The 24,022-nt window shown below is 37.2% G+C and overlaps 1 protein-coding gene across 8 annotated transcripts in view; it reads right to left on the reverse strand.

The window, feature by feature from the left end:
* Window positions 1–24,022, reverse strand: part of CCDC171 (coiled-coil domain containing 171) — a 142,988-nt gene that overhangs the window by 88,317 nt on the left and 30,649 nt on the right. For all 8 annotated transcript variants that reach the window (XM_052701112.1, XM_052701111.1, XM_052701110.1 and 5 more), the window contains 4 exons: window positions 23,089–23,181; window positions 20,966–21,126; window positions 12,437–12,575; window positions 1,646–1,748 (listed from right to left, as the gene is read on the reverse strand). In XM_052701112.1, coding sequence (XP_052557072.1) covers window positions 1,646–1,748; window positions 12,437–12,575; window positions 20,966–21,126; window positions 23,089–23,181 — 496 coding nt within the window. The remainder of the gene's footprint in view (window positions 1–1,645; window positions 1,749–12,436; window positions 12,576–20,965; window positions 21,127–23,088; window positions 23,182–24,022) is intronic.

Below are 24,022 nucleotides of genomic sequence, written 5' to 3' on the forward strand. Positions count from 1 at the left end.
CATGTAACACTAATTTCCCACTTCTGCCAACTGGACTATAGCAATTTATTGAAGATTTTCACTTTTACTGACAAGGCATTCTCATTTAAAATAGGACTTTTTTCTTAAATGAAATGAATTGTTACATAATACATAATAATACATAATAATTGTTACATAATACATAATACATGTACACAAAGTACAACACATTAGGGTAATAGTGTTAAAAATGCTTGCTAAAAATTTCACACCCTGAAGCGCAGCAAAACTGTAGAACAAATAGTCTGGTCAACAGTTCTCTTTAAATAAGCTCTTTCAGAGTTTACTCGAAACAACAAGCAAATTAATATTGAAATTACCAAATCACGGTTAAGAGAGATCAAAACCGTTGTTTGGAAGGTTTATCACATGGGTGACCCAGAAGACTCTTCTGGGTGACCCAGAAGACAATTACTGCTTTGGAACTACGCACTGGCAGCAGCATACAGCTCCCTTCAGAACTGCAGAATCCCTTCTAGGCATGTGCAACTTTGCAAGAATGAGGAAAACAAAGTTTTGAAGAACTTTTCAGTCTGACATATCTATAGTAAACCTACAGAACCTATAGGTATTACCCACAGGAATTACATTTGTAAATACAGAATAAATCTGTATCCAGTCTCCAGATGAAAGTTTTATAGATGATATGATGAAAGCAATTTATCACAAATGCAAGGCTAGGTCTTTGAGGATGAAAAGTCTTAGGTTTCTCTATTCCATTCTAACAGTACCATTCTAAGTTCTAAAAAAGATGCTTATATATATGTATATACACACATCCATCCTCAGATGTGCTACATCACCTTTTACACCTATTGCTGCTCAACAGTGCAGAAATCTATCATCACAATTTAAATAAAATAAATTCATTTGCCCTTTAAGCAACTTTTTATCTATTTTGTTTTTTTTTTCCTAGTTTATTTGCTCTGGCAGTTGGAAGTTTTTCATGTCTAGCAGGAATTATATACATAAAATTATTTTTAGATAATTTAAAATAGAAAAAGTGTACAGTTTCACTTGAAGAAATTAACACCTTCCACATTAAAATACAATTTCCTAGCCACCATTTTGAATGTTTAAGCACATGGCAGTTTGCTGAGTGACAAACATTAACTTAAAATTCTTTAATGAGAACAGAAAAATATTTTTTGTTTTATATTAATCAAATGAACGCAAGACAATATTAGTGCAGAATCAACAATAAAAAGTATTGTGCTATATCATGTGTCCTACACAACCTTTTTGAATATATGACCTTTATGTTGCTGAAGGTTGCCTCTGAATTTGGCTCAGTTCAGGCAAAACATCTGTTCCCTTTGCAGGTATACTGTAAGGACTTTTTTCTCAGTAGGATTTAGAGCACAGCAAGTGAGCCCTTTTCTGACCGATCACATATACCCCAGCATTTGTAAATCAAGCTCTGGGCTGACAACAGCAAGTCCACATTCCGTCACCCTTTCTCAGCTAGCAAGGCCATCTGACTGCTGTGAGAACTGCTCTTATCATGTCATCAAATCAAAGCATGTTGAGAAGAGGGAATGCAAGAGGCATCTGCAGAATTCCCACAATGTAGTGACTTTGGAACATTGACAGATGCATCTGTCATTTTATACCTTCAACTAACCTGCTGTCCGCTGGCCTGACATAGCAAAGCTGTCCAAGAGTAACTTCAGCTCCATCATGTTGTTTTCGTATGTCTCTGTTACAAAGACCTGGTGTTTCTTGGCCTTTATTTGACAGGAGATGCAAACAAGAGGGGAAAAAAGAAATCCATTATAATAGCAAAAGCATAAGCAGTACAGATCACAATATTCTTGTTGCCATTGAAATTTAAATTCATATTATATTTGTCACTCCTTTTCTTAAGTCAAGAGAGCTAATATCACCATAAATAATTAAGAGAGTTTCATGGAACCTTGAAATCTATTTAAAATAGAAGTATAAGCTCCAAATAGTGAAAACAAAAATAAAAAAATGATCGTATTTAAAACTAGTCTTAATCTTCTGCTGCTTTAAAAATATCTTAATGACTGCTAAATAACCACTGTCCAACAATGAAAGCAATGAAATCTACCGCTATAACCTACAAGGACATCCAGAAAGACAACAAACTACTGGCAGACAGGCTAGAAATTCATTATTTGGCGCTCTGTCAAATCCCACACCTATTCTCATTGCAAATCTGTCTACTTCAGTTGTTAGTATCTTTCATGCTCAATAGTGATTTCTTCAGTCTCAAAAACTCTTCCTTATGGATGGAATATGAAGCAGCAGAGGTCATCAGTTTCTAGCTCTGAATTTTCTTAAAGAAAGCTTTGAAACTTGTACATTGTTCTTCAAACTAAGATACTGGATTTCCATTAAGTTTAACTGTACTATAGAGGAGTTTTTAATCAACACAATTTAAAGACTAACAAATCATTCTTTAGGTTTATATTTGATTTTAAAACGTAGCCTTCAAAGACTGTTATTACAGATGCATCCACAATTCTAGGCAAGACTAGCATCCTGTTGGGCGTACACGGTTTTGATTTCTCAACAAAATGCATAATTTTAGAAGAACACAGACATGATGTGATATATTTCAGGAGATTTTTTAAAAAAGAGGAAATTAGACTTAAATAATTGTTCATAATTAATTTCAGGATTTCATAATTCCGTAATGACAAAGATTAAGTTCAAAGATGTCTCACCACTCTTAACTATTATTTTATAAACTCTTAGCGCCCATTTTAGTAATTTCTACTTCTATGTGATTACAAAAGATAATCCTCCTTGTAGTGAGAAAAATCCTACTGTTTTCTACAATATCTATAAACTATTGCTTTAGTTATGCTTCACTGCACATGTAAAGACCCCATCAATTTCTTAAGTATGGAAAACATCCTTCCTCAGAGAACTGCAACATACTGATAGTATATAACTGGCAGGAAAAAAAAAAAGAAAAAAAAAAAAGACATGTATTTAATTCTCTGCAGTGTTCTTCACTACTGAGTTTAAATATTTTATAAATTTGCTTTACTCTTTCAATTTTAATTATATGTACTGTATATCAACTAATATATTATTCATATGTGTATTTCAATGTTAGGTTCCCTGTAGCATTTACACGCCTTTCCTTATGTGAGAATTTGTACTACTGTTCAAAAAAAATTTCCAAACCACTTCCATATATTTAAAAAGTGAGGCTTTAATTCTTACTCTATAGAATTCTGTATGTAGAATGAGCTTGGATTTGCTAAAATCCAGTAAAAATAGTTTATAGGATGTGAATATATTAAATCCATTTACTCTCACACACTGATAACATCTGAAAGACTCACATGTTACAAATAAGATAATGTAACAACATGATCAGTATCATAATGAAATAAATACTCGTTTTACATGAACCACCACAGAACAGACAAGGTCAAACTCAGCCTTCCCAGAAAAAAAGTCCTTTCCCATGGAAAAGTCAAATGTGAGAGTTCTTTTATTTTGGTTTTTTTTTTTTTTTTTTCTTTTTCATTTTGGTTAACTTATCACAATTTAGGTAGAATATTGCAGTTTATTTAGTCTTCACTGCTTCTTTGTGCTTTATTTGTTAACTGCATTCATACTCTGTATGCCAATTTCAGTCTTTTACACCAGAACAAAGATCAAAGGGAAATCCTCAGACTAGCCAGTTTCTCCACACTTCAGCTGCAAAGAATTTAGTATACTACATCCCATTTTCACTCTCTTCCATTACTAGAAACTAAGAAAAATATTGTGAACTACAGTGTTGGAAATCCAGACACTGGTTAGGAATCCAAAAAGGTCTGAACATATTGATCTAATCTCTTAAGTCCCACTGACAGGAACCTAGTAAGAATGCACAGAGTCATAAAATCATGGAATAATTTAAGCTGACAGAGTCTCTGGAGGTCATCCAGTCCTTCTCCCCACTCAAAGCAGGGCCATGCTTGAAGTAAGGTTATGCTGTTCAGAGCAATGTCCAGGTGTTGTGAGTGTCCTCAAGGATGGAGATTCGACAACCCCTGCAGGCAATCTGTTTAAGTACATCAGAATCCTTGCTGAAGTTGTTTTTTTGACTCCTCAGAGGTAATTAGAATTTCCCTTTCTAAAACTTCTGCTTCCTCCCATTCTTGGCATGGCCCACTCCTAAAGAGAGTGGAATTCTCTATTCTACACAAGTTTCCACGCGATGGCATTCATGGCAGTAGCTGTAACTCCCTTAGATTTCCTTTCTTCAAGTGTGTCAAACACAGTGAGCATACATAACTCTACTTTGAAAAGGAAAATAGAGTCCACTAGAGTACACAAGTCAAACACAATCAATTGTAGCTGCTGAATAAAATGGCAGCTCCAATTCCAGAAGATGAGATAACTTCTCTGCTAGAACCTCCATCCATCACCCCATTTACATTACAAGATGTCATTCCTGTGTGAATGTTTCCTAGATTACCTCAAAAGGTAAATCAAATGACAGCTTGTTTCACAGCCCACTTCAATAGAAAGAGGTGAAAGAGCACTCACAAAATGTGTGCTTTTTGCTGACTTTGCTTGACTATATTATCATTTAGGTCAACCATTCTTCAGGTTGGAGATGATCCTTGAAAATAATCCTTTTAAAATCAAAGGCAACTGAAGACCTGTAAGGATGAACAAGGACCTCCTGACTACATTCAGACATACAAAGAGAGCACACAGGACATGGAAGGAGAGACAGGTGACCTGGAAGGAAGATAGAGACACTGTCAAAGCATAGAGGGATGAACTTAGGAAAGCCAAAATCTACCCAGAATTTAATCTACAAGGACAGTAGTAAACGTGCCTTCAAGTACATCAACAGTAAAAGGAAGAGTAGGCAAAACATGGCCCTGCTGCTTAAGTGGGAAAGGGATCTGATGATGAGGGCACAGAAAAGGCTTCCACAATACCATCTTTACCACTGTCTTTAATGCTAAGTCTTGCCTTCATGAATCCCATTTTCCTAAGACCAGTGGTAAACTCTGGACCGATAAGACTTAACCTCAGAAGGGGAAGACAAGGTTAAGAAACATCTGAACAATGATGGGATGCTCTCAGAAGTTCTGAGCTAGCAGGCCAACGTCATTGTCAAGCCACTCTACATTCTTCAGAACACCATAGTGTACATACAGCAGAGTAGGATCCTGTCATGCAGTCTCTGGACATTATTCCAAGAGTGATATTATCAGGAGTACTGTCTGCTTTATTTGCAGTTAGTTATAGGGATTTCTTATGCAATCCTGAAGTTTGCAAGAAAGCAAAGGACAAAAAAGATATGTGAGTAACTTAAGGTCAGCTGGTTTCACACTAATTCTTGAAAAACTGATGGAACAAATAATCCTGTAACCCAGTTTTGAATACATGAAGGGCAAAAAGGTGATCAGAAATATTAGAAAGTGGAATACTCACTTTGGTAATATGACAGCCTTTGACAATGAGCCATCTGTCTTGAAGGCAGAAAGGAGAGAGCAATTAAAGTTGTTTATCTTGACTTTCATAAGTCTTTATAGACACTGCCTCCCATAACATCCTCACAGGCAAACTATTTAAGTGGAGAGTGAGGTAGATTTAAAACTGGCTGAACTGTGGGACAACTGTGGAGGGCTGTAAGCAGCAGCATAAAGCCAATGGGGTCAGAATCCTAGCAGATGTTTAACATCTTCATTGATGACTAGGATAATTGTCAGAGAGCTCTCTCAGTTAAGTTTTCAGGTAGAAAACTCAAAGGATTGATTGATTCACCAGATAGGTTGCACTACCCTTCAGAAAGACCTGAAAATAGTCGAGGAATGGGCCAACAGGAACTTCAGGAAGTTCAAAATCAGGAAGTGCAAAGTCTTGCATCTGAGAAAGAATAAAGTCATGTAGGAGTTCAAGTAACTTGTAGAAAAAAGGAACTAAAATGCCATGAAACCGACAATGAAACAGCAATGTATGTTGAGGACAGAAAGTCAGTGATATCCTGGTCTATATTAGCAGCAGGTCAAGGATGGCGATGTTTCGCATTCCGCTCAGTACTGCTAAGACACATCTGCAGTGCTGGATCCAGTTCTGGGCCCCTCAGTACAAGAGAGACATAGATTTATTGAAGTAAGCCTAACAAAGGGCCAAAGCTGATTAAATAAATCTGTTATATGAGAAGAAGCTGAGAGAGCTGGGGCTATTTAGCCTAAAGAAGAAAAGGCGCAGGGGAATTCAAGCAATGTCACTAAGTACCTGACAAGAGCAAGTGAAGAGGGAGCCAGACACTTCTTTGTGGTGCACAGACACAGGACAAGAACCAATGAACATCAACTAAAATACAAGGAATTTCATATAAAACAAGAATAAAACATTTTTACTGTGACAATGGTCAAACACTAGAACACGCTGCCCAAAGACACTGTGGAGTTTCTATTCTTGTAGATATTCAAAATCCACCTGGACACCGTCCTGAGCAGCCTGATTCACTAGACCCTGATCTGAACACTGAGTGCATTAGACAATCTCCAAAGGTGCATGCCAGCAACAATGACTCTGCAACTTTGTGGGATTATTCTGAAGGGAAGGTACCCTCAGGAAGAGATAAAAAGATGGTCTAGTTAGAGAAAATACCGTTTCCACTATCATATCTGATTTAAAGAAGCCTAATTACACTCAAGAAAAATACCCTAGAATTTGAAATTTTCCAAGCACATTAGAAGTATTTCCTCTTCCTCACAAACATTCTCTGCCTCTGAAAATATTCAGGATGAAAGGCTAGAAACCAAACAATATGGTGGTAAAGTTGTAATTCAGAAATCTAGAATAGATTCTGGATTGTAGTCCTTTCTCCAAGTCAGAAGGCTCTTAGTATGATAAAATGTCCCTTCAGAACAGAAGAGGTTCTGGCAGAAGAATGTGTTTCACCAAATATTGACATAAGCATCGATCTGAAAACACAACTGCATTTTTCAAGAGATTAAATAGAAGTCAAACATTTTTCATTACCATTGGAAAAAAATCCAAGTACTAGTTATTCTTATTTAAAGAAAACTGCAAGCACTGAATAAGTAATAGGAAAACTACTACTTACAAATTATTTCACTCATTGTCAGAATTACACTTAATATTCCAGAAGCATTTGCATTTATCTGGACAATACCCTATTACCGTGATTGCAAAAGTATTCTCATTGATTACCAATCTTCTATCTTAGTATCATTATATAATCAGCTCCAGGAGCCAAGTCTCACTGATTTATTCAGTACTTTCCAAGAGTAAACAACAATGTTGAATGAAGTAAATATAAACCCTACTATATGCACTTGTAATAGCCCCTATGACTCGATTCTGAAAATGTGCATCTAAGAATAAACATGTAGGCAAGAGTTTGAGGTCCTTCCAAAATCACCTGAACAGAACTCCAGATCTATCGTACAGCAGAGTAGGATCCTGTCATGCAGTCTCTGGACATTATTCCAAGAGTGATATTCTCAGGAGTACTGTCTGCCTTATTTGCAGTTAGTTACAGGGATTTCCTGTGCGATCCTACTGCACATAGACTAATTCAGCCCCTTAGTGTGCTGTCCAGGTCTCATCTGTTTACACTGGAGCATGTGTCAAAAGCCAGACACATTCACACAGCCACCGAGCAGCAGCACACGTCCAGCTACTCCTTGAAAAGACGTTAGGTAAATCATAGAATCACAGAGGTTGGAAAAAATTTCTAAGATCATCTAGTCCCTCCATCAATCCATGCCTGCTAAGAGATACCACTCAGTGCCACATCTCGCCTTTTCTTTAAAATCTCCATGGGTGGTCACTCCACAGCTTCTCTGATCAGTCTGTTTTGATACTCCACCACTGTTTCTGAGAAGAAATTTTTCCTAATATCCAACCCGAGCATCCCCTGGAGCCACTTGAAGCCATTACCTTTCCTCCTATTGCTACTTATCTGGGAAGAAAGGCTGACTCCCACCTTGCTACAACCTTCTTTCAGGTCACTCTATAAAGCAATCTGGTCTCCCCTGAGCTTCCTCTTCTCCAAGCTTTACAAAAGCATCAGAACATTTACCAAGCATGACCCTAAGGGAGCCAAAGGAAGGCAATGACAGAAATAGCTCCAAAAGACTGTTCCAAAAACTCTTAACAAAACTTAGTTTTACTCAAGTGATACTCCGTATTGCAGCATAGTTAAGTAATCAGGCATGACCTACAGTATTAAAATAACCCCCAATATCTATCTTCCTCTTTTTTGCTAATTTTTCATCAAGTTATCTAGCTATAAAATACTTCATCAATTTCCTTTGTTTTCTTATGTTAGCTAGAGTTTTTGAAAGTCTATAGAGGAGCCTTTAAGATGTGCCTAGTAAATTAAATCCAGTTTTTCAAGAAATACAGTGTCTCAGATTTAATAACTTGAAATAAAAATAACCAAAAATGTTCAAATTTTAAACTTAAATTGTTTTAGTTTCCTACAAAGAACTCTGCAACAAGTTTTGGTTGGAGACAATTTTCTGGTTGTTTAAATCAGAGAAAATTTCTCAAGAATTAACAACTTTAGAAGTACTCCTTAGGCATCTATCTTCAAACACTGGGACATCAATATGATTTATTAAACATTTATTTAAATAAGGACAACAGAAGTAGGAACACTCTTGCCCTGAGTTCCAGCAAGCAAAACAAGAATATAAAACAAGGTAACGCAACAGTAAAAATAAGGCAATATACCATTAAAAAATCACAACACTCTTTGGGTTTTAGGTTTTGTTTTGAGCTTTTTGTTTTCTGGTTTTTTTAAACTTGCAACAAAAAACTCTATTCACAGTAAATTATCTAGATGAAATTCCACCTCTGCCTTTGAGTAGCAGAGTCTACTCCATAGAATTTGTAGTACAAATTTTTGCTCTATTCAATCAATACATAGAAAGCTACTATCAAAGAATAATTGCTACTGCCTATGTATATGAAATAGATTCTCTAACAATCCTGCCCTGACTTTCAGCTCATAATAGCTTACAAGACTATTACAGATGGCCTAAATATATACATCACATGATTGCACACAACTGAAAGATTTATATGCTGCAAGGCAAAAAAACCTCTGTACGTAATCTATTACCTTACTTATACACTAATTATATAATTATTCTACTCCTGACAGTATCTATACAAAGGGGAGTAAACGAATACACAATACGTCCAGATTAAGGAAGTTTACCTGAAAAAAACACTATTCTTCATGACTGCAAATTCCCAATATGCACTCCTGTGAATTGCCAAGTTCCTCAAATTTCAATATACATTTCACATAAAATAATGGTTCAACATCTCCCTCTTGTCTGGTAAAAAGTATTAATATTCATCCACTACTAGGTGCCAGAAATGTAAATACCTCAAGTAAAATTAAAACCTATTCAAGACACCACTTATTCTTTCAATGGCGCAGGATTACAGCTGGGACTGTTTCAATTTAAAACCAGCTCTGAATCACAATGCCCATTCTTCCAAATTCCTGTTCCTCAAGCTAAAATTTCTGAAAGCCCAAGCTGGAAATAATGACAAGCTTGAGGCCAATTTCCTCAGTAAGAACACAATGGAAATCTTGAGAGCTTCCTCATGCTGAACATTCATAAGCAGTTTTGTTTGATACCAGCAGATTCTACCACATTTAATCCATGCAAATATCTGGTAAACTTCTATCACATGCTGATATCTAAAATTAAAAGCAGTGTAACTACTTTACTGTACATTCAATTGAGTCATTAAAAGAAAGTTCTTTTTTGAAATAAAAAGTTTCCAAATTATGTATTTGATTCACGTGCAACTTCTCCAAAAACAAACAGCTTTCACTAATTGGTTATATTTCCCAAGACATTTTACAAACAAAAATATTAACTTGCATTACGGCAGTACAGTTAGAAACCAATATAAGATTACGAGCTGAAGTGGAATGTCCATATTCAGGTTGTCTAACAGTAGTATAAAATACAGGAAAGTAATAAATAGACCAAGGAAGCAGAAAGGAAAATGAAGAAAGAGAACAGACTGGCATTTTCACACAACTTCAGTATGTGTCCGATAACACTACTTGACAAGCTATATATACTTACCTTTTACCAGAGTGTTCTGCTTTTTTATTTTGGGAAAAATACAAAAATTTTTAAAAATAATTAAAAAACAAAAAGCTGCCCAGACTGAATAAACACAACCACACACAGCCACTCCTGCTTCCCAAAAAAATACCTAGTCTCAGGAAAAATACAAAGTCATCCAAGATGATAAAAACCTAGCTCCATAGGGTATCTCAAATACAACTCCACAAAAATTATGATAATTTTTATTACCTGCTCAAGATAGACTTCTGGTTTGAAATAATTCCAGTGTGACAACTCAAACGACTAGTTCTTTGCACAAGATACTTGCTTAATTGAGACATATTATTCTGCTTTTTATCTTTCTATAATGTAATGTTCATTTCAAAAGCATCATTTAAACATTTCAGTCGTTACCAGAAACCTAGACCAGGCACAGAATTTGCTCTTTTTTTTTTTGGTCAGATATAGCATCATATTACTAATGGCACAAAACAAAAGCTTGTATCACAATAGTTGCTAGCAAGTGTCAAAAGGTTCCTGGTAGAAATATGTCATATTGAATTTGCGTGTTATGTATATGAATACATACCAGTCATTAGTGATAGTAGTTAGGGGATTTACTTGCTTCTCTATTTTCATATTGCTTTTGTGCCAGGCAATATGATTTCTCTAGGCCAGCAACTGTTTCTTAGTATATTACTGCTTGTATGAAAGAAGCTGCTGAGATTTTCCCAAAATGAAGAAGGCTTTGTTTTTCATTTGGTTTTCAAACATACGTTATGAAACTGTTCAAGAACTGGGTATCAGAACAATGGGATAACTCCAACTAAAAAGGAAGAACCATTTGGTATCATGTGAAGCCAGTAATTAGCTATACAGCAAAATGTAAAATCACTGAATAAGTGAATGCTTTGCCATTCATACACATTAATTTTGTAGTTACTGTAAAAATGGCCAACCAGTGTAAGTTTGAATGAGGAGACCAAATGCACCAAAACACTGAGAAGAGCAAGGACTGACATACAAGAAATCTAAATACCTGGGTACAAAATATCAGAGCAATTTTTAGTTTATCTTTGTTGTATTACAGAACACAGAGGGATCATACTCTGCCAGAGGACAGAATAAGTTGATCCTAAGTACTTAATCAGATTTTATTTATAAACATAGGCTATAGACCTCCATGGACTAATTCTTGTCTGAACTAAAGTATATGAATTTTACAGAAATCACACACAATATTGATTCACCATTCATGATGGAGAATCCACAACCCTTCAGCAATTTTTACCACAAAAGGCAATTACAAGCTTCTTTTCCAATTCAATGCTATCTAATTTCCAATTTTCACTTATTTGGCTACCCATCGCCCAGGAAATTGCAATTATCAAGTGTACTTGTTCACCATGTTTTCGTTTACAGACTGCAAACACATCACCCATTAAAACATCTTCACTTTTCATATTATCTGAACAGGAGATAGCAACGTGTCTACAGATCCTCTGAAGCAGACCTCTGCTCCTTTTCACTGGCATAACAGTATCTACCACCAAGGGGTGGTATCCAAAACTCAGCTCCAGGAGATGAAAAAACGAGAAATTTGCAGTCCAGTATTAAAACACAGTTTATATTTATGAAGTACAGAAATACTGAAAATGCTTCTACATAGCTCAAGATTTTACACAGAATGCCTAAGATATTTGCTTTATCCCTACTGCTATGCAAAAGAACGGGAAAGTCATTATTCAATTGTAGGTGAGCAGAGGGAAGGTTCCAGTTTGTCATGGGAAAAAAAAAAAAAAAGAGAAAAAACAAAGATTCCAGAAAACAATTCAGTAAAATACATCTAAATATCCTCTGCATTGTCACATTCAAACTAGTTATTTATTAAAGCCAAATGTTTGCAGAAAAAAACAATATGTTGCATGAAATAAATATGCTTACAGTGGCAGCTAACAAGGACTGTAGACTGAAAAGGGCATGCTAGAAAGATATAACATTCTCTGCAATGAATCATAATCCATTTCTAAAAATTGTTGCCCTCTCTAAAAATGTAAACACAAGTTACTCTTTGCCTAATAAGCACACTTTCAAAGTAGTTGTTTTCTGGAAAACAAAAAACAAAAAAACAAAACAAAAAAAAAACCAAAAACCTCTTCAATTAAATACAGGAAGTGCATTTCCAAATTAGATTCTGTATTAGCTACACATATTAACATTTTACCAGAAAAAGCAACAAGTATAACTAGAGTAACGCAATGATTGAGTTCTTCCACAAATGCATCTTACGTACATAATACGTCAAAAAAGCCCTAAGAAGCATCACTGGTGTTCTGTCTTACCATTGCAAGTTTATCTTGTAGTTCTCTGTGAATTTTTTCATTCTCCCGTAGTCTCTCCAACAGATCTTTAATTACCTCCTTCTTTTCCTCTATCTTCTCATTCATTTGCTTGTTTGTGGAGATATACTCCCTTTCTAATCTGGAAAGTTTCAGCATTAAAACATTTATTCATTTATTAATCAAAAATACTTTTGACAGCTATACTATATACTTTAAAACATAACCAATAGATGTGACACATCTGATGTTTACACGCTGTAGGACTTCTGAAGTTGCATATTATATTTTTCAATGGAAAAAAGTTGTTTTCCTTTCAAGAAGAACTTTTTCACTAAGTGGTATGTTTTCCAGTTACTGGTGCTTTTACTAGTCATAAATTTATTCAGTTATTTTAATATGCCCTTCAAATTATATGTAATAAACAGAATTCATTAAATTTTAATTAACACAGCAGCTCTCTTCAGAAATACCATGTCAAGTTTCACGTAATCAACTCTGTTTTCAAATACAAAGCTTCCTTCTAATATTTCCTAATAGCTGACCATATTCTACTCGCAATGGCATGCCTTTAGAGTTTTCCACCAGCAGACTCTTGGAGCTTCAAGGAACCTATCAGAACTCTCTCTCATGATATCCAGGAAACTAACATATATAGAGACTGGTTGGCTAAACAACTCATGAAAGTTGCAGGACTAAACAGTTCGCAGGAGACAGAAGTGACAAGTCAAATCCTGGGAGGAATTTAGAAAGATTGCCAGACGCATCTGTATTGTGTCAGAGAAGCCAAAACGCACTTTGATTTGATGTTTGTAAAGGATGACCAAAACAAGAAGAGATTTTACCACTATGCTGTGGTAGGAAAAACAAACGTAGGCCTGTTTTCTGTACAGGTCAAGTAATTCATCAACACGCTCAATGCCTTCTTTGCCTCAGACTTCACCAACAAGGTTTCCCAAGCCTCTGTCATTAAGAAAGAGAACGGCTAAATGCAAACAAGAATTGAGTGAGCAATTATTTATGAAGACAGAACCCACAGAAACAGAAGAGATAGGCTTATCTACATTCAAAGGTGCTGACAGAGCTAGACCATCACAGAAAGGCTTCTTGCTATCATCTCTGAAATACTGAGATCAGAGAGGTCCCTGGCACACCTACAGCAAAGAAGGACAAAAGAACAAACCATTGGATTACAGACCAGTTAGCCTTGTCTCAGGAAGATCAGAGAGCAATTACTCTTAGAACAAGCTTCTGGGCTCATGAAAGTCAGACAGATGACTGGGGAAAAAATCAGAGGACTTATTAAGATTAAATCACGTCTGAACCACACAGTTGCCTGTAACAGAACAACAAGATTTGTGGACAAAAGGAAAGCAGTGAATAACGTGTAATTCAGCTTCAGCAAAGCTTCTGACACTGTTACACAGCACTGTTACAGGCAAATTAGAACTTCACTGTCTTGATACATGGACTAACATGCAGATTTAAAAAAAAAAAAAAAAAGGCTAGATAGTAAAGTTCAGATGGTAGTTGGGGGTAACTACTGTAGGATACTACAGAATTCTATACTAGAATCTGATTGACATCTTTATCAATCACATGGATTAGGACAAGAGTGCAACTGGATGGAAAGAGGTCACAACACAACAAAATTTATATGCTCAAGCAAAGAACATGAGGTACACCCTAGCATGAAGCTTCTGAAATACAACACTGACAAATGCAAAGTCTAGGGTTTAGGAAGGAAGAGCCCCTTCGAAGCAATACAGCTGGTGACCAGCCGGAGAGCAGCTCCACTCAAAAAGAATCAGGTAGACAGCAAGTTAGCCACAAATAACTGAAACATGGTGGGATCACTTTTATGACCGGAATGTTGCAGTGGCTATAAGCTCTTCAGAATGGATAAGTAAGGAACAAGAGGCAGCGGGGTGATTTTGTATGTTATGAAACATTTTGACGTTGTAAAGTCAATGTTGGTAAAGATACAGTCAAGGCCCTATGGGTAAGGATCAGAGGAAAGCCAAAAAGGTTGATATCCTGGAGAGAGTTTGTTGCAGACCATCCAACCAGAATGAAATGGCAAATTAAGCATTCTACAAGCTGCCAGTGGAAATCACACAGTCATTAGCCCTTGTTCTCATAGAAAACTTCAGCTTGCCAGATACTTGCTGGAAATACAATAGCACAGAAAAGAGAAAACCTAGGAGGTTCCTGAAGTGTGTGGAAGATAGCTTCCTAACACATCTGGTAGGACAGCCAGGAAGGTGCTCTGCTAGATCTGCTGTTTACAGAGAAGGACTGATGGGAGACACGGTGGTCTGAAGCTGCCTCTGACATAGTAACCACAAAATGATAAAGTTCTTGATGAAGTCAGGAGGGGCATCAGAAAAACTGCTATCTTCCAGACTTCCAGAGGGCGGATCTTGGAGTCTTTAGGACATTATTAGGCAGAGTCCCATAGGATACAGTTCTGAAAGACAAAGTGCCCATGAAGGCTGGACATTTCTCAGGAAAGAAGTCTTAAAGGTGCAGGACCAGACCATCTCTGGTGTACCTTAAGACAAGCAACAGAGAAGAGGACCAGAGAAGAGCTTTTGCTGAAACTCAGGGGAAAAAAAGAGAGATTACCACCTTTGAAAGGAGAGGAATGCGAAGGAAGTTCCATAAAGTTGCAGAGGGAAAATCAGTAAGGCAGGAACCCAGCAAAAACTTAATCTGATCACCATTCTTGACTTCACCAGACTCCCTCATTTTCTAGCTGATTTTGGTTTCAAGTTTTTTAGTTTTATTTGGGGGGGAGATTTTTTTGAAGTTAATTATTGAAGTGAATAGAATTGTTTTTACAAATACATTAACAGCTAAAGGAGCCCAGGAGAATATACATCCTTTATTGGATGCAATGGGGAGCATTACTACCAAGGACAAGGAGAAGGCTGAGTACTCAATGCTATATTTGCTTCTATCTTTAATAGTCAATAGGGTACTGAGTTCTCTGAGCTTGAAGACAGAGATGGGGAACAGAATAAACACATTACAATTCACGAGAGAACAGTTACCATCTACACTATCACATATCCATGGACCCAGACTGGACCTACATAAGCTAGCAGAAATGCTCACCAAGCCACTTTCCATTATTTATCAACAGTCTTGGTCAGGTGGGAAGCTCCCAGACAACTGGATGAAGCCACGTTGCATAACAGCCAACAAGACCAAGTGCTGGGTCCTGCACTTTGGTCACAACAAATCTACAAAATGCTAGAGACATGAGGCAGAGAAGCTGGCAATCTATATGCAGAAAAAGGATCTGGGGATGTTAGTTGATCGGCTGCTGAACATGAGCCAACAGCATGCTCAAGTGGCCAAAGAGGCCAATGGTATCCTGGCTTGTATCAAAAATAGTGTAGCCAGCAAGATTAGGGAAGTGATTGTGTCCCCTTGCACTTGTACTGATGAGGCTGCCCCTTAAGTACAGCGTTCAGTTTGGGGCCCACACTACAAGAACACTGAGGCCCAAAGAGTTTCTGAAGAATAGCAACAAAGGTGGTAAATGGTCTGGAACACAAGACTTACGAGAAGCAGCTGAGGGAACTGGAGAAGGTGAGGCTCAGGTGAGACATTATCACTTTCTACAATTACTTGACAGGATGTTGTAACAACATGAGGTTGGTTCCTTCTCTGACACAACTAGTGGGAGGATGAGAGACAGTGGTCTCAGATTATGCCAGGGGAGGTTCAGGTTGCATATTAGAAAAAAATTATTCTCAGAAACAGTGGTGAGGTATGGAAACAGGCTGCACAGGGAAGTGGTGCAGTCATCATTATGGACGAGAGACTTAACACGAGCCAGCAGTGCGCTCTGGCAGCTCGAAAGGCAAATGGGATCCTGGGCTCCATCAGGAGAGGGGTGGTCAGCAGGGACAGGGAGGTGATGGTCCCTCTCTACTCGGCTCTTGTGAGGCCCCATCTGGAGTACTGTGTCCAGGTGTGGAGCCCTCAGTACAAGAAAGACAGTGAGATTTTGGAAAGGGTCCAGAGGAGGGCGACTAAGATGATCAAGGGTCTGGAGCACCTCCCCTATGAGGACAGGCTGAGGGAGTTGGGCTTGTTCAGCCTGGAGAAGAGAAGGCTGCGGGGTGACCTCATTGCAGCCTATCAATACCTGAAGGGAACCTACACCCAGGAGGGGAGTAAACTCTTCAGAAGGGCTGACAACAGCAGGACTAGGGGAAATGGATCCAAGTTGAAGGAGGGAAGATTTAGGTTGGATGTTAGGGGGAAGTTCTTCACAAGGAGAGTAGTTAGGCCCTGGAACGGGCTGCCCAGGGAGGTTGTGGATGCCCCGTCCTTGGACGTGTTCAAGGCCAGGTTGGACGGGGTCCTGGGCAACCTGATCTGAATGTGTACGTTTGGTGGCCCTGCTAGGCAGGGGGGTTGGAACTACATGATCCTTGAGGTCCCTTCCAACCCAGGTGATTCTGTGATTCTGTGATCATCCCTCTAGACATTCAAGAAACGTGTAGAGGTGGGGACATGGCTTAGCGGACATGATACTGATGAGTTGAAGGATGGACCTGATGATCTTAGAGGTCTCTTCCAACCTTAATGATTCTATGATTGTATAAATTATTAGCATGACATTATAGTACAATACTAATAACAACAAAACTAGAGTGAGCTCATGAGAATATCACCAGAATGGTCAGGGGCTGGAGTACAGGCCATATGACATTAAGAAACTTGGTATGTTCAGCTTGGAGAAGGGTGAATAACAGACCCCGCAGTACCTTTAGGTCACCAAGGAGACTGAGCCAGCCTCTTCACAACAAAGTATAGGACAAGAGAGAACGGTCACAAACTGAATCGGGAAAGATTCAGACTATGAGAAGCTTTCTTCCACCATGACAGTCAATAAGAAGATGAGGCTCCCAGAAAGCTTGTGCAGTCATCATTCTTGGGGATCTTGAAGATCTACTGGACAAAGCCCTGAGTAATCTGATCTCAAAGCTGACTCTGGCACAAGTAGAATGTTGAATTAAAGATCTTCTACAATACCTTCCAGCTTAAATTATTCTATGGCATCATTTTTAACAGTGGCAACATCCAGTGTCTGTCTTCATTTTATTTTCTCTTTTCATTATTCTTTCATTAGAACTGCTAGTAACCCAAAGGGCTCTAACTTTTCTCAGTTTTTAAATCAATATTGTCACTTCCTGGCTTTGAATTAAATAAGTCTTACAGATTTAACCCACATATAAAGACAAAACATACCGTTTAGCTGAAGGAATACTTTATCATTCCTCCTAATGCCTATGTCTTTCTGCTCCAGCCCAGCTGACATATTCTTTTTCTCTTAGATGTAGATGTTTACTTTTTATTCCTAAAGAATTTGCCTTTCAGTTATCGAATGTCACTCCTATTCTTATAGCTTTCAGAAGCACAGTAAGAGAAGTTCCAATTTATTCTACATCATGTCCTCACTCTTCAAGAAAAGTAAATTAACATGAAGAACCAGATCTCTTCTTACTTACAATTTACATAGTGCTACTGGGTTCAGAGCTAATTAATAAATTATGCAACCCAGAAAAGTCTGTATGCTTGGAATCAGCACTGATCTTTTTCTCAGAAAATCAGTTCTCACAGCTTTGTATAGCTTCCACTTATCCCACATCAAATCCAGCTAAAAAGACATACAAGTATTCTAGCACAATAAATGAAAGTCCCCAACAATTTCCAAAGACTGAAAGACAATCCTGGAGGACCCCTCCAGGCAAAGCAAAAATATGTTAGGATGCCAAATCGTGGCTTAAAAGAAAATGAAAAGCTCCTCATCTTAAATTCAAGGACCACACCCTTCAAAGGTAAGTAGATCAAAGGTTCTTCTATTCTATCTGAAGGGATCCAGTGAAAGTAATCACTGATACTCACCAGTATAACTGATAATTGTATGCTTCAACACATAAAAAAAGCAGGGTAGACTGAAGAGACATTCATGCCCATTACATGCAAGTATCTAAAAGGAACTGAGCATACTGATAGTCCAATTGAGGTAAATTTTGACCTACCTTTACAGACTAAGAGTTCAGAGAGACTGTACTCTAAGAATAGGCAGTTTCTGTTTCTTAAGCCTTTATTAAAACTACCAACTTTCACAGAGAGGTTAGTATTTTCTCATGCAGACATGAGCTGCTCATATAGTACAAAGGCAAGTTTTTGAGCTTGGATAGAAACAATAGGGGAGTAATTCCTGACATTTCTAGGAGGAATAATAAATTGTACCTAAAGATTGCTGGAAGGCTAATGGCTCCTTGACTGATTACAGAAAGTTATGGTATGTGGCCCTATTGAAAACAGGAAAAGATTTTCTAGACTGAAAACGACTTCAGCTTAATAGACATTAGCTAAGAAAACTCAAAGCCCCGTATTTCATTTGATGATGCTGAATTTAGCTGGTCTAGCCTCAAATACAGGGATGGACCTTGGAATAGTCAGCTTCGGAATCACACAGAACCACAGAATGTCAGGGATTGGAAGGCACCTGCGAAGATCATCTAGTCCAATCCCCTTGCCGGAGCAGGAACGCCTAGATGAGACCACACAGGAATGCATTCAGGTGGGTTCTGAATATCTCCAGAGAAGGACACCCCACAGTCGCTCTGTGCAGTCTGCTCCAGTGTTCTGTTATCCTTATTGTGAAGAAGCTGTTTCTCATATTATGTGGAGCCTCCCATGTTCCAACTTGCACCCACTGCCCCTTGTCCTGTCATTGGATGTCATTGAGAAGAGTGGCATCCCCTTCACTACACTCACTCTTTCCATATTTACAAATATTAATGTGAACAAGCTAAAGAGACCCAGCTTCCTCAGCCTCTCCTCGTCTCCTTTAATCATCTTTGTAGCACTGCACTGGACTCTCTCAAGCAGTTTCCTGTCCTTCATCTGAGGGGCCGAGAACTGGACTTTGGAAGGAAGAAACTGTCCAGGAATTAGCAGGGAAGGAAAAGATTTTATCTGTGAATTCATCTCCAAAAACATGAATTTTCTGTATTTTCTTCACCAACTGAACATGGAAACCTACTGGGGGAAAAAAATTCTGCACAAGACAAGAAATTAGAACTTACATACATGATGAACACATGCATTGCAGGTCAGAAGTTGGATCAAAACAGCTCCTGATCCAACAGACTTCAAGCAAAGCTGCTTTGAATATGAAGTAGATTTTTAAAATTTATTTTTAAAAAGTCATATTGCTGGCACAGGCCTTCTTCACTTCAAGAAAATGCAAAGAACTTGGTATTACCTTAATGCCAAATACACTGCTAACATAGAATGCATGTTTAGAGCAAAACAATAAGGCAGGACAAGCTTACAGTTAATTAAAAATCTCAAAATATACCCTGTCAGCTTCCCAGCTGTTTAAACTGCAATATTCCTGAATAATGACACTGGATTACTATCATAATGTATTTCATGTATTCTCACCATTTTTACATGAAAATTATTTTCTTTTCTTTGAAGAAAAAGTTTGGGTTTTTTCTTTTTCTTTTTTCTTCTTTTTTTTTTTTAATATGGCTTTTGTTTACCTAAATGCACAATCTCACTTTCAGACTTCTTTTGGCCTAACTTTGGTGAAGAGTTCCATTGTGTTAATAACACAGCAGATGTTTCAAATATGTTACTAAAAACATCTCTGAAACTACGTATATAAGAAAGGCCGAATTCAGTGCTCTAAAGTCCACAGAATTCTCTACCCAAAACACCACGGTAATCCATCAACTTAAGTTCTTCCAAACCTCTTCCTTCTCTAAATCTATCCTTTATTTTACTTACTGCTTAGCTACCTGTCTTTCTGTCTGTCTGTCTTTTAACCATTCTTCTTATGTTTTCTTATCCCAAGATATACTTGATTCAGCCAAGGAAGAAGACACAGTACTGTGCATCCTTCTATCTGCATGGTAAGTATAACACAGCCATTCTTCCAAGAACCATCTGTTACCACAGACAAAGCAGAATGTACCAAGCGGGAAAGGAATTCCAGTTAATTTTGTCTACTTTACACCTTTTCCTGTCCTATTCTTACCAAGTCAAAACTTTCCAGGTTTATTCAAAAGCAGAAAATGAAGATTATTTAGCAGAAATAATAAACAATTCCTAGATAGAAATCTTGAAGATCCACCTACTTCCATGAAAACTTCTCATCATAACATTGTATTTGTATAAAGAAAAAAATACTTCTAAACACACTGTGTACGTTTTTCTACACTTCTCCCAAATGCTACAAGACCCTATCATAACTATCATTTTCAGTATTTTGCTTAGACAAATAACCTACATAATAACCTCCACCTTCCCCTAACATGTATGCTTACTAGTATGGCCTTGTTATTAATGGAACACCAGGTTTGAAGCCTTTTTTAGGTTTGACAAGGAGTGTAGGATGGTACTGTTTTCTACTGATAGGAAACTATAGAACTGTTAGTGCTATTCCAGCTTCCTACAGCCAATTTTCAGTGGATATAAAAGGTAACTTACCTATTGACTTTTTCCAAGTTCTCTTGGGCTTTCTGTTTTTCTCTCTCATACGCATTTTCTACCTCTTTGAATTCCTTCCTGATCATCTCTAAGTCTGAAAGAGCTTCTGCCTGGCTGACTTTTTCCATTTGTAAAGCTCCTTCAAGTTCTCGAATTCTCATCTACCAAGTGATCAGAAAACAATGAAAGCAAGTTAGAAAAAAGTATCATGGTATTTAACGCTGTTCCATTTTCTGCTTTAAGGACAATTATATTCCATTAAATCTGTCTTACTGCATTTTGAGAAAAAGCATTGAATATATGCAGAAATGTATAACTAGTTCAGAGATAAACAGTAAGTTGAAAAAAATGACTTATAATGTTCTTAGGGGTGTATGACTTTTTCACCTTTTAGGTTTTAGGCAGTTTTTCAGGGGAATTCTATTGTTTAAGTTTGATACATGGTTGCAAAGACTACAACTATTACTTTTGCTATGAGGAAACCATACTTGAAAAGCCCACATATTCAAAAAGAGAAGAAAACTGTACCAGCTGCTTATTTATAAAAGTCTCTAATTTTATGGAACACTGCCCTCTCAGTTCCACTGAATATGATGAAGTAGACGAAGGTCTTCATTTCCCACTTCTCTTTGGGGACTTCACCTGACAGCCATGACTTCTCAAAGATAGTGAAGACTTGCTTTGCAACCACGTAAGATAGCTCTTTCAGGAACTGAGATGTGTGTCCATATGGGAACTGCTGAATCACAGCCTGAACCTCTGACTGACAACCTGAGGCGAGCAATGAGTCAGCTCTGGGAGCACAGGTGAAGACAATTCTCCTGTGCTACTGGAAGGGGGGGAGCCTGGCTCCACCTCTCCTAGACTCCATTTAAGAACTGACTAGCACTGAGGAAGGATCTCACTTAGAGACTGCTCCTCTTAGAGTCTTCTCACTGATCTCAGGACAAGGGTAAGCTTTGCATCTGTTCTTCTTTAGCACGATAACCTCTTTAGCCTAACTTTCCTGTATATTTCTTAATTATAGCATCCATATATTCATTGAATACACGGTGTTGTAAGGTTCCATAGCCTTATACACATTCACATTCAACAGGTTGTTGCAGACTTTGTTTACAGCGGCCTGCAGTAAACTGCAACCACAAGGTGTTTATTGGTCTGATCCCTGACTTTTTTTTATTTATTTTTTCTACTCACAAGCTTTCAACCTGATTATGACTATTTTTCAGAGGCAACATCCCTACCCATCCTTCCCTGCTCATCTCTTTTGAACAGATTGCAGATCTTAACTGTCTTACTCCAGTTGTGCAATTATTAACTGCTATCATGAAAATGTGATGGTAATCATATTGTTCTAACTGCACTATGGTTTCCAACTCCTTCAGCTTATGCTCATGCTGCATGCATTGGTGTTGAGGAACTTCAGCTGGTCTACCAGCCTTGCTACCTTCTTCAAAGAGCTGTCTCAAGCTCCTCTGGGACAAATCTGAGATCTTTCCCTACTGCTTCCTAAAATGCCAGTATTTCACAGCTCTTCTCAGTCATATAGATATCCATTACTAAAAATGCAAAGATTTAATATTCAAGTATATATATTACGTTTTCTCATATAATTAACCTTTACTGGTAGTTGCTGATACTGTAATGTTGTTTGAAGGTGAAATCTACTTTGAACAATATTTGAAACAGCAGTTTCAGTGTGCATTTATTCAGTACTCATTCCTATAGAAGTCAGATGCATATACTGCATATCCAAATAGTCCTAGTAAATTTCTAGTCAAAAGACATAGGACAGGATATTTATATGGTACCATGGTGTTTAGCTCTAATTAAATATTTCTTTTTCCTACACTATATAAATACTAGGAGAAGTTACACTCTTATTCTTACAAATCTGAATAAATTATTAATATTTTTTAAAAATTGAAAAGAATATTCCCTGGGAAACAGGTATTTTCCTGATCTTTATGTATTATAGTTTTGAAATTTAAATGCAAGAAAAAATAAAAATAAAAAATAAAAATATCCAGTGTTCTTACTGAAGCATCTAGAAGACTGCAACTTTATAACTTCAGGAACTCGTTTGATATAAAGCTCCACAAAATATTTAACAAAAAGTTTACCTGGGTGATTTCCAAATTGAATTTAGATTTCAAATGTGCTGCTCTTTCTTCTTCAATGCTTTCTTCCAATTGCTTTATTCTGTCTGTTGCTGCCTAGAAGTACATTTTGAAGAAATTTAAGTTCAGACAGATCGTAAACATAACACACAGATTCTTATAACTCAGTATTTTAGGATTCTGAATACCACTCCAGTATATCTGACTTGCACAGGAAACTATGATTATCCAAGAAATGATCTAAGAAACACTTATCAAAATAATTTTTGCAGAGCTAAAATATTACATGATTTTCTATTCTGTTAAGTAAATTGATTTAGCATTATGTTATCACTGCACTGTTTTAGAACTAAAAAAACTGTGGCTGGAATCAAAAAGTGAAAAGACTGAGCTCAAATTTCCTATTGATTACCATAGTATTTGCTTTTACCAAGGTTGTAACCTGAGGCAACACAACTCCAGCCTACATCTTCCAGAAAACAATGAAATAACAATAGAGTATCTATAAATTTAGTAATGAGATGACAAAGTATTGAGAAGACTGAGAATTCCATAAATACATACTGTTTTTAGCATGCAATTTCCAATTAAAATGCCAAGAATACACTGCTTAGCAGGCCTAAATCAATGAGATTCACTATGCCAAAGAACTTTAAGAATACTGTTTCAAAGAGCTAAAACAGTATTTGTATTGACTTCTAACTATTCTGCTGGTTTTGTCTAGAAAAATGTCAGGAAGTGTACAATATTTTAACGAATATCCTGACTAATCAAATCAGTCACAATGCATTACAGAACAGAGTATCTGTATATGCAAGCACAGTTTAAACAACATGGGATTGTCTGAATTTGACTGTCCATTCTTCCAACATTTAAAGAATGCCAATGACTATGCTAGAAATCTGTTCTAAAATCTGGATTGGCCACAAGATGTTAA

This window comes from Tympanuchus pallidicinctus, unplaced genomic scaffold, assembly GCF_026119805.1.
Source record: "Tympanuchus pallidicinctus isolate F22 unplaced genomic scaffold, pur_lepc_1.0 scaffold4, whole genome shotgun sequence".
Classification (NCBI taxonomy): domain Eukaryota; kingdom Metazoa; phylum Chordata; class Aves; order Galliformes; family Phasianidae; genus Tympanuchus; species Tympanuchus pallidicinctus.